The sequence below is a fragment of the Cololabis saira genome, chromosome 24 (genome assembly GCF_033807715.1).
Source record: "Cololabis saira isolate AMF1-May2022 chromosome 24, fColSai1.1, whole genome shotgun sequence".
Classification (NCBI taxonomy): domain Eukaryota; kingdom Metazoa; phylum Chordata; class Actinopteri; order Beloniformes; family Belonidae; genus Cololabis; species Cololabis saira.
This window is the reverse complement of record NC_084610.1, coordinates 2985001-2997127: the sequence shown is the minus strand read 5'-3', so window position 1 is coordinate 2997127 and position 12127 is coordinate 2985001. Positions and strand designations below refer to the sequence as shown.

The 12127-nt window shown below is 41.8% G+C and overlaps 1 protein-coding gene and 1 non-coding gene across 3 annotated transcripts in view; one reads left to right on the top strand and one right to left on the bottom strand.

Annotated features, from left to right (window-relative positions):
• Nucleotides 1-12127, bottom strand: part of atp7b (ATPase copper transporting beta) — a 53239-nt gene that overhangs the window by 23378 nt on the left and 17734 nt on the right. For both annotated transcript variants that reach the window (XM_061716187.1, XM_061716186.1), the window contains exons 3-4: nucleotides 1210-1428; nucleotides 43-206 (exon numbers count right to left, since the gene is read on the bottom strand). In XM_061716187.1, the coding sequence (XP_061572171.1) occupies nucleotides 43-206; nucleotides 1210-1428 (383 nt within the window). The remainder of the gene's footprint in view (nucleotides 1-42; nucleotides 207-1209; nucleotides 1429-12127) is intronic.
• On the top strand, nucleotides 1640-1712 carry trnar-ccu (transfer RNA arginine (anticodon CCU)). The gene has a single exon. It is a non-coding gene; the product is annotated as a tRNA-Arg (tRNA).

Below are 12127 nucleotides of genomic sequence, written 5' to 3'. Positions count from 1 at the left end.
CGTGTGAAGTGGAGAATCAAAATTGTAGTAATGAGGACTCACGGTGAGGTCCAGTTTTCCATGTGTCACAGCATTATCTTCAATCAGTTTGACCCCGAAGCCCAAGTCCTCGATGAGCTGGGTCACAACAGAAGCATCCAGGACGTCAGGCACGTACTTCACCTCCGCCTTTCCAGCCATCAGTGACACCAACACTGAGACGATCCCTGTGAGTCAGAGCCCAAACCCCGTCAAACAACCGGACTGAGACAACCTGATCTCACAAAAATCCGTGAAATGCCCACGACCTCTCACCACTACTTTCCGTGGCACCAACACAGAAATGCTATAATTACGTGTTAGCACCACGGATATTGTACCTATGCGAAGTCAATGTGATCCGTTGTCGTGATACATACACAGAATATTACATTATTATTATGTATATATTTTTCTTTATTATAGTGGCTAAGCTATGAGTTTTTGACGCGCAAGTTACTGTTTGTTACTGTCAGTTTGTAAAAGCAGGTTTTTAACGCTGTTTTATGACGTAGAGGAGACGTCCAGAGGGTATTCCCTGTGTTTGACGGAATGGGAGAATGGTTAAAACAATGAATTTAAATATCGCCTGTCTCCACTTCCTGGTTCAAAAGCAATTAAAAATGATATTTTGTGGCTGGACGACGCTCTGGTTAAGGTCTGGTTAGGTTAATGCACCACTTATGATTGGTTAGAAGTAAGAAACGCTGGTGGTTTTTGCTAAAAATAATAATTTCACATCACTTACGCCGTCATGGCGACAGCATACAACATGGTTAAATACTCAAATTTACATTAAATACTAGAAAACACGGTTAAATACTCACCGTCAAAATACTGTTAAAAATCATAAAAACACCATTAAAACACTGTTAAAACAGCGTTAAAAACATGCTTTTATAAACTGACAGTTACAAACAGTAACTTGCGCGTCAAAAACTCATAACTTAGCCACTATAATAAAGAATAATATATACATAATAATAATGTAATAATCCGTGTATATATCACGACAACGGATCCCATTGACTTTGCATGGTACAATATCCGTGGTGCTCACACGGAATTATAGCATTTCCGTGTTGGTGCCACGGAAAATAGTGGTGAGAGGTCGTGGGCATTTCACGGATTTTTGTGAGATCAGGTTGTTTCTGCTGCGTCCCCCGTGCCCGACAGTTCCCTCTCACTCACCCTTCTGTTTGAGGAGGTGTCTCTCAATGTTGGCTACGCAGGAGGCGCAGGTCATTCCCGTCACGCTGATGAAGCATTTCTGTACCTTCAGCTCAGGAGAGCTGGGGGGGTTTGGCTGTGACGCAGCGCCGTTGTTGATCCCTGACCTGCTGGGTGTCTGAAGGTCTGGAGAGACAACCAGCTCCAACTTCTTATGACCCTGGACGCTCTTCACGGGCTCTGGAAATAGGAACACCATCAGGAAAATTAAGAGGAAAAGTACAGAACAGAGTGGTTTTCAAATCTCATAAACCTATATTTTATTCATCGTGAGGCCCATGACGGGCAGGCCCAACACCAGGCTGAGCAGGAACGAGCTCTTCCACCTGCAAACACAGGATTGGGAAACACCTGTTTTCACATGTGAGGTGCACATATCAGTCCCATCACGGCCCCAGTGGCCTAATGGATAAGGCACTGGCCTCCTAAGCCAGGGATTGTGGGTTCAAGTCCCATCTGGGGTGGACATTTTAGCTCCGTTGGGTCAACGACCCATGTGTTTATTTGAGGCGAAAGAAAGGATGTGCAGAAATCACATATCGGCTGAACAGCAGGAGCATACTGGAGAAATTTGGTTTTGTAAGACCTTTGAACTTCTTTGAACATCAGTTCCAACAACAATGACAGAAGAAACTTGAGTTATTTATATATCTATCCATCCATCCATCCATCCATCCATCCATCCATCATCTGTACCCGCTGATTGCAAGTAGGGTCACTGGGTGTTCTTTAATAAACAAAACTTATAAAAACACAAATCAGACACTAACTGAGGTCTGCTGTGGCCAAAGCAGACCTTTAAAAATCAGGACAGTCGCTGGACAACATATAATCTTAGTTTTTAGCTACTTTTGTTTCTTTTTTTTTAATCTACCGTATATTACAAAAAAAAAAGATTGAGGTAATTAGTGCATAATTTGAACATTGCCATCAATAGGAAGCCCATGCACCATGTTACAACAGGGGAACCTCTGCTCACTATGGGGTAAATCCACAAAAGGATTGCGCGGCTTTTGCGGCCGCTAAACCGGTGCAAATGACACAAAAAGAGAGCGTCTAATTCACAAAGCACCAGCAAAGGGCGAATTGCAACACAAACTGCGCTGCCAAGCAAATAGTGTCATGGTGCGCCTGTGCCATTTGCATGCATGTAAATTAGGTAATATTCATACATTCGACGCAAAATTGCCCCCTTTCTATGCAAATAAGCCTCATTGCAAAAACCGTCTAATTCACAAAGGACAGGGCTATTTGCCACACGCAAAAATAGTGGAGCAAATACCGTGTTTCAGAAGCGTGTATTAAACTGCGCGCAAACTCACTCCTCACTCCTCACTCCCCCTCTGTCTCTGTTTCTCTCTCTCTTCAATATCATTCAAGCCTGTGTGATACTGAATGATATTAAGGGTGAAATCTACAGTCAGACATGACTGTAAACAGTCAGATCAAGTGGGGTTGTGGACTTATCTCGGATTTAAAAATAAAAATAACAGAACGGAGCTCAGGATTAGGGCTGGGCGATTATACGATCTCGATTTGTGATCGCGATCAAATTAAGTTCGATCACGGTGATCAGCTGTGGGTCTACTTTCTCGATCACGTGCAAAACATGCTGCAGCAAAGTGCACGACAACCAATCACAACCCGCTTTCCTGGCACTGCGCTGTCTGCATTAATTGATCATGCGCATGAGATGCCGCGGCAGTCGGTAAGGATCCAGACGGGAGACGTAGCTCTGTGTTTTACGTTTATTCATCATTCCATGCATAATTCTGGTCCGTTCCTTAAAGCAGGGCTTTCCACAAGCGCCGGCCATATAGCTGACTACTCGATTAGGTCCAGCCGGCTACTTTAATGACGCTTATTTTTTTAGCCTATAAATATTATTTTTCGATTTTAATAAAATTAAATGTTTTTCTCATAGACTGACAATAATGTCAAACTGAACCGCACTCATTAAAGTTGTGATTCGCTCTGCTTGTACACAAATTACGGATCACCGGGAGAAACTCCGCGGCCCCGACATGGGTGTGTGCGTGCGTGCATGTGCGTGTGTGTGTGTGTGTGTGCGCGCTCAGCGGAGTGAATGTGTCGGAGGCAACAAGCAGAGCTCAGCAGATGATTCTTTTGTCACCATAAAAACGGTACGTCCTTATTACTCAGGCTATCCACTACAGAATGTAATCAGTTTAATCAGTTTGTATTAAAAAGAAAGCCTAACCGCGTTGCGACGTGCGCCGTACGGTGTGCGTCGCCGCGTACCCTACGCCGTAGGCTCTGCGTTGGTGTAACGCGGGACCATAAATCAGCCTTAGTCCCTTTAGGCTAATACTGTGAGAAATAACCTCTCATAATAGCCGTACTACAGTTAATAAATTTAATAAATGCTCCTACTGCCGTTTCTGCTGGCTAAGTGAGTTTTAACTTCTTAATTACTAACCAGCGTCAGAGTCACGCACAGTAAACAAACTGTGATGTTAGAGAGCCACCTTTTGGTCAATTTAAGCAACCGCATCGCCAGCTGCTTGACAGTGGCTCAACTCATGAGTTTACTGTTTTTGTTGTTAATAATGTCATTGCAATTTTATCTATGCAATTGTGAAAATAAAATGGCAAAATAAATGAAAAACTGTGAACAACCGCATTTTTTGGTTGGTTTACATTTTAAATGATCATGACATTTTTTTTTGTCTGCTAAAACTATTTGAAACCTTTTTAAACGGCTTAAAACTACCTGTTTGTTGTGCCATTTTCTATATGGCTCTTGTTAAAACATGCTATTTGCTTTATTTGTTAATAGAAAAAAAACTAATCTCTGGTTTCTTTCTATTTTATTCCAGAAGGGAGGGGGGATCTTCTGATTTAAAAAAATCGTGATTAAAAATCGAGATCGTTCAATATGGGAAAAAAAATCGTGATCACTTTTTTTGCCATATCGCCCAGCCCTACTCAGGATTCATCCATACATAAGGGGCTGCTTTATTACAAACAATTCCTCCATATAAACATATAAATCTAGAATGTGTGTGTTTAACAGCTGACCTGTAGGTGTGTGTAGCAAAACACAGAACATGAACTACCGTCAGATCCTGATCTGGGGCCTCATCTATAAAGCTTGCTTGCGCACAAAAGGGGCCTGAAAGATGCGGCGACGCGCACTGTACGGCGCGCGTCGCCGCGTAACCTTAGCCATATGCTCTGCGTCGATTTAACGCGGAACCATAAATCAGCCTTGAGCAGCACTGAGGGAGGAGGGAGGAGAGGGAACGGAGCTCTTCGCACAGTGTCTTGAGGATTTACAGGCTGAGCCTACCGTTACCGTCACAGCGTTTTATTTTCACTCGCTTTATTTTTTATTTCTGCAGTTTTCATTATGGACCAATCTGTGTGCTGAAATATGGAGAACACTGGAAACAGCTCCGCTCACTCAGACAAGTGCAAATTGCACTCAGCTCCAAAACTTTATGGGCGTGTTTGCACCGGCATATCATTAGAGCAAAATCTTTTGTGAATAGGACCTTAAAGCGGGGCAAATTGTGGGCGTAAATGCGGCGCAATTCACAGCGCTATTTGCGGGCGCAATCTGTTCTTTGTGGATTCACCCCTATATGTTTGCACTGCTATACTTTTGCACATTTTTTTTATATATAGCATTTTTTACAGAGTCTATTCTATTTTATTTTGTACAATTTTATTTTATACTTATTCTACTCTTTACTAAACATTTTTTTTGGAAGGAAAACACCACTCCGTGCTGCTTTTAATTTCGTTGTGTACCTCGTATAATGAAAATAAAACATCACAAAAAACAACAGAACATAGAAATCATATTAAATGTTTCATTTCTCTAATTACCTGTGATACCGGCAACAAAGGCTTACGAAAGTAGAGTGCTAAAGAGAAGCACCTGCGGGATCCTCTTACAACCAATTATGTTAATTTGCAACAGATCAGCAACATGTTGGGTTCATGGGTCTCATCAACGAGTAGAAACACCCACGAGGTGCAGCAATAACTCACAAAAACATCTGGAAAAACCCTTGTGAGTTTTTTCTGAAGGTTTTTCCCCCTCTGTACTACGTGATGAAATGTTGACGATGGGAACAACAAACAGGCCCAGGAAGCTGGAACACGCCCACATTCTGTCAATCCCAGTTAGCTGTGGCTAACAGCTCCATCAGCTGATTTTTTAAATTTATATAGCATTTATTACAACGCAAGTTGTCTCTAGGATCTTTCCAGAGAGCAGAACATGAACCCCCGAGCAATTATTACATAAACAATGGCAGGTAAAAACTCCCCTAGTGGGAGAAAAACCTTAAGCCAAACAGTGGCAAGAAAAACTCCCCTTTAGGAGGAAGAAACCTGGACCAGGACCTGGATCATAAGGAGAAACCTGGACCAGGACCTGGATCATAAGGGGGGACCTCCTGCTGGAGACCAGCGAGTAGAGCAGGAAAAGAGAGATCAGACTGAGAGAATGAAGAACAGATGGAGGAGAGACACACACTGTGTTTCCATGCATCAATAATCCTTTTAAAACCTGAATATTGGCAATAACCTGAATTTGCACGGCCATGTAAACACCAATAACCCCTTTGAATAACCCGAATTTGCTCATATTCAGGTTTTTAAAAACCCCAATATGACCCCTGTGTTACTCCTTTTAAAACCTGAATATTGGGTCATGTAAACACCAAACGGAATATCCCCATCAAACGGAACAGGAATCTGTTTTCTGCACATGCTCTGTTCACAAGGAATCCTGGTCTTTTGAGTCCAGGAAGTTCTTCTAAACACGGAGAAACCAAGACCAGGAGGAGACTAATCACTTCATAAATGTAATGAAGGATATGAACATTTCTGCATTTGTAGACGGTAGAAAGTACCGGGAAAGAAGATTTACAAGAAGGTGAGAGAAAAGTTGTGTGAAGCAGCATTTGTTTTTAATTTGGATACAGGAAGAAGAAGCGGAAATGACGGGAATTGTGTCATCACGTTCTCCGTGCGTCGCTGGTTTGATCCAGATATCCTGAATGATTAATCACCATGTAAACGGAATATTCTGAATGTTTCAGTAACCGGAATATTAGCAATAACCCGAATTTTGACTGCATGTAAACGTAGTCACAGATACAGCGGTTAGCTGGTGTACTACAGGGATAGAAACAGATGTAGACAGCAGATACTGCAGTGATCCGGACCACAGGACCACAGATTTGGTGACCATTTATGGCTAAATCAGGAATCCCCACTGCGTTCAGCTGACACTGGATTTCCACCAGCTGCTGGATGCTTAGCTAAGCCCTGTAACTGATGACCACTCACCATTGGCTGAGCCGGCCACTAAACAAAAGTCCAAGCCCATAATTATACACTTTTCTGCTTTATGTGATATTACCCAATGTGCTACAAAAAACTTCACCCCAGTCGTAAACTCTCGCTACGGCAACCCACTTTTTTTTAATCATGCTATGTCATTTCTGACTGTCACAGAAAATTAGAATATTGTGATTTTCTGTAATGCAATTACAAAAACAAAAATGTCATACAGTTATCAGCCAAACCTAAAAACGTGACCACGAGTCTTCTTATATTCTCTCTAAGTCTTAGTCTTACTTGTGCTCTTTTATTGTGAGGACTGTTGTTTTGTGGTTACTTTTATTTTCTGTTTTATCTTGAAAGTATCCTTTCTTTTGCTTTAATTGCCCAAACTTGTGTCTTGCTATCGCTGGACTAAAGAGTAGAGATACCATCCAACTTGTTACCAGCACTCTGGTTAAAATCCTGCATCTCTGATGGTTTGGAAGTCTTTTAGCGCCAATGAGATGTGCAGCTTGCAGATCTGGAAAGAAAATGTCAATGCTGAAAGGTAGATACAGGTTTAAGGGCAAAGTTGAGCAGTAACTGCTCACCATAGTTACCAGATGTTTATAGATGAGGGGATGCTGCACTGTGATAAACATCACACTTAATGTGGTGTTGTTATTCATTTCAGGAGTACTCTCATTTGTTCTTCAGATTGTAAATTTTTCTCAATGGAAACCTTAATTTTCTGGTCTATTGTGAATAAAATATGGGTTTCTGGGATTTGCATTCTACTTTAGCATCCCAGCCTTTTTGGAAGTGGGGTTTTAAATCCTGCAGGGATACGAAGCTGCGTAAAACTGGATGATGACAGCTAAAATTGAAAACAAAAAAAAGAGGGGGCACATGGAAGAATCTGCTTATAAGCTGCTTGAATTAAGTCCACATCTTGGCAAGCTGCGTTTCTCATTAAAGCTCCAGCCGGCATAAGAGCTCCTGAAGAGCATACTTGTCTGGTTGCCATGGCACCCAATGAAAAGAGAGGTGAGATGCATGCAAGTTTATGCAACTGTGATAAATGCATGTTTCTATAAATACGTTTTTATTTGTACAATTTAATTTCACCTTCAATAGAGCATGTGGATATTAATGACATCAAGTATACTGAGAGCATCAGCGACAAGATTGCATGGATTAAGAGCAGACGTTTATTGAATGACACCAACATGAGCCGTTCGAAACAACCGGTGCTTTTCTAGGTTGAGCTGGAAATCCAGTTCAGTGTTCTCAAACTCATCTTCTCCAGGCCAAAATACATAAGGTGAGGGCGAACCTTTGGTTGGATCCTACCAATGAAACAAAAGGTTGTCAAATAAAACAAAGGGCAAATGTTTGGACATTGTTTCGGCATTGGCCATTGCAGCAGAGCTCAATCAACTCAAAGGAGAAACAACTACAAATGAAACACGTCAACCACGTGAGGAAAACAGTGACACAGCGAGTCACAACAACCAGATTTAGACAGAAAACCGGAACAAGAGAAGTGAAATAAGCATGAATGGGTACAGAGAAGGCAAATGTACATTAAAGAGCGACTAGAAGAAACAGAAATACCTCAAACTGATGGAGACAGAACACAAACACAGTATTGCAAGCGTAAAAAGAAAAAAGCAGAACATAAATCTCCTTAAACATCCAGAAAGGGAAGCTTTTATGATGCAAAAAAAATCATCACAAGATAAGAGGGTCCAAAAATATTACTGAAATGTGAAAAAAGAGATATTAAATGAAAGAAATGAATGCAAGACCAATAAAACAAAGTAAGAGAATAGAGAAGATAACAAACTGCCATAAAAACACAAAAACACAAAAGTGGAAACTGAGAAAAAATGCAGCAAATAACGGAATGTGTGAAATGAAGACAAACAATAAAACTCAAAAAATGTCACGTCATAGAGTGACGAGCAGAGATCCTGATCACGTGACGAGTGCCCCGATCGCAGATGTGATGTCATTGATTCCTCTTGCTATGGACGTGGAAGTAAACCGTTTTGAAATAAAGTTTCATACAAAAAAAGGAAGTAAACCGTTAAAGATATTGTGCTTTTGAACAGTAAATTAGACCCTCCAGAAAAACGCGGGCAAAAATCCTTGATTCTGCGGGCTAAAATAATTGATTATGCGGGCTAAAATCATTTATTATGCGATTAAATGTGCGGGTTTTTTATGTGCTTTTATGCGGTGAAATTGCGGAATATGCTGGAAGTTGCGGAATATGCGGGAAGTCGTGGAATATGCGGAAAATTGCAAAATATGCAAAATATGCAGGAAGTTGCGGATTCGGCGCTGAGCCCTTCCCTCTTCGCTCGCCGCTACTCATCATCATCATCATCATCATCGTCGTTTATTAGTCAGACTCGAGGTCCATGATAAAAACATACAACACTCAATACATAAGAACACAGATTAAAAGAATGCTGATTGTACTGAGGGAATCCTTGTTAGTTTTTTGTCCTCCGTTTAGTAATAGGCTATGCTTAATTCAGCGGGCTGTCTCGTCTGATCTGAGGTCGTAGACGAAAAAAAAAAGGAGAGCGCAGGTGGAGAGGGGCGGTGGCGGCCCGGAGGCCGGTCCCCGCCTGGTCTCTCCCCTCCAGCCCGCGGCTCGGTGCTCGGGTGATTGCCGGGCGCACCGGCGCGGTGAGGGGACGAGCCAGAGCTGTCACCCCACGTCCGCCGCCAAGATCCCCAAGTGGATGGGAGCGTGCGCAGCGGGCGCAGTGGTACGCGGTCAGCGCGGATCCTGAGTCCACCGGCAGCCGCGCCCACCGCGCAAGCTGGGGGCTCGGCGGAGACGGCACTCCCTGTACCTCTCACCCCCGCGGGTGAGAGCTGCTGTTTGGGGAGGTGGCGGCTTCTGCGAGAGGTGCGGAGGTCCCCGGGCGGGTCCCGCACGATGCGACCGGGCGTCCCGAGTCCCGACATGTCACTCACACTTCCCCCTTTTCCAAACTTTATGCGAAAATGTGCGGAAATCAAGCGAGCCCCGCATAATCCCCGCATAATTGCATATTCAGCGCGGACATATGCAATTATCGCGGGAAATATGCGCCCTTTTAGGAATAAATCTATCCCCGCGTAATCTGCGCCATTTGGCTGATTATGCAATGAATTATGCGATCGCGTAATCGCGTTTTTCTGGAGGGCCTAGTAAATATTAAAATAAACCGTACACAGGCACATTTACAACTTATATTGAATCACTGTGAATACATCAGTCAGTTACATGATATCCTAAATAAATAAACATATTTACAATTCCTTAACATACATCATCTCTATAAAATGTAGTTACTATTTCACATGCACTACATAATAGATATATTCAATTGATATATGTTTTTTAAAACGTTTTTATACGTTAGGGTTAACCAAACCAATGTGACTACAAATATGGAGCTGATTAGGATAAATATAATAATGGAAAACCACCGCGGGACAAAATATAATCTAAAAGTATGGAAAACCACTCCGGGACAAAATATAATCTAAAAGTATGGAAAACCACCGCGGGACAAAATATAATCTAAAAGTATGGAAAACCACCCCGGGACAAAATATAATCTAAAAGTATGGAAAACCACCGCGGGACAAAATATAATCTAAAAGTATGGAAAACCACCCCGGGACAAAATATAATCTAAAAGTATGGAAAACCACCGCGGGACAAAATATAATCTAAAAGTATGGAAAACCACCGCGGAACAAAATATAATCTAAACGTATGGAAAACCACCGCGGGACAAAATATAATCTAAAAGTATGGAAAACCACCCCGGGACAAAATATAATCTAAAAGTATGGAAAACCACCCCGGGACAAAATATAATCTAAATGTATGGAAAACCACCGCGGAACAAAATATAATCTAAAAGTATGGAAAACCACCGCGGAACAAAATATAATCTAAAAGTATGGAAAACCACCCCGGGACAAAATATAATCTAAAAGTATGGAAAACCACCGCGGAACAAAATATAATCTAAAAGTATGGAAAACCACAGCGGAACAAAATATAATCTAAAAGTATGGAAAACCACCGCGGGACAAAATATAATCTAAAAGTATGGAAAACCACCGTGGGACAAAATATAATCTAAAAGTATGGAAAACCACCGCGGAACAAAATATAATCTAAAAGTATGGAAAACCACCGCGGAACAAAATATAATCTAAAAGTATGGAAAACCACCGCGGGACAAAATATAATCTAAAAGTATGGAAAACCACCGCGGGACAAAATATAATCTAAAAGTATGGAAAACCACCGCGGGACAAAATATAATCAAAAAGTATGGAAAACCACCGCGGGACAAAATATAATCTAAAAGTATGGAAAACCACCCCGGGAAAAAATATAATCTAAAAGTATGGAAAACCACAGCGGAACAAAATATAATCTAAAAGTATGGAAAACCACCACGGAACAAAATATAATCTAAAAGTATGGAAAACCACCGCGGGACAAAATATAATCTAAAAGTATGGAAAACCACCGCGGGACAAAATATAATCAAAAAGTATGGAAAACCACCGCGGGACAAAATATAATCTAAAAGTATGGAAAACCACCCCGGGACAAAATATAATCTAAAAGTATGGAAAACCACCGCGGAACAAAATATAATCTAAAAGTATGGAAAACCACCACGGAACAAAATATAATCTAAAAGTATGGAAAACCACCGCGGAACAAGATATAATCTAAAAGTATGGAAAACCACGTTGGAACAAGATATAATCTAAAAGTATGGAAAACCACCGCAGGACAAAATATAATCTAAAAGTATGGAAAACCACCGCAGAACAAAGTAGGACCTACATGTATGGAAGAGTGTCAGGGCAAGAGAAAAATTAAAATATTTTAGAGGAGGAAGATTTTTTATTCATTATGCATTTCGAGGAAAAAGTGGAAATGTCGAGAAAAATGTAGAGAAAAAAGTTGAAATGTCAAGAAAAATGTCGAGAAAAAAGTCGAAAAGTCGGGATTAATGAAGTACAATTTCGCAAAAAAAGTCGAATTGTATTTCAACTTTTTTCTCGACATTTTGACTTTTTTCTCTAAGTGCACAATAAAAAAAAACACCGCGGTCACAAAGTATAACCCCTAAAGCAGTGATTCTTAACCATAGGGCCGCGGCCCACACTTGGGCCGCGAGCGCCATCTAGTGGGCCGCCAAAAAAAATTCTGTTTTGTACGTGTGGGCCGCGAGGGCCGCGGGACTGCATAGCAACTCCCAACCAAATGAGGAGAAGAAGACACTCAGCTAGCTGTACGTGTAATAGTAAGAGAAATGGTGTGTATTTACAGAGAAAATCCTTCATTTTGCACAGAGTAGGTTTAGATCCGCCAGGATCAGGGATCGATTACTTGGGTCTGCGCCCAGAGCGAGCGAGCGCGGCGTGATCATTTATCCCGACGCGTCCCCGCGGCCGGGGAGGTCGGCTGAGGCTGCCGCTCGGGCGGTGGGCTCCGTCGTTACTGCTGAAGGATGGTAGATGTAGATGCGTG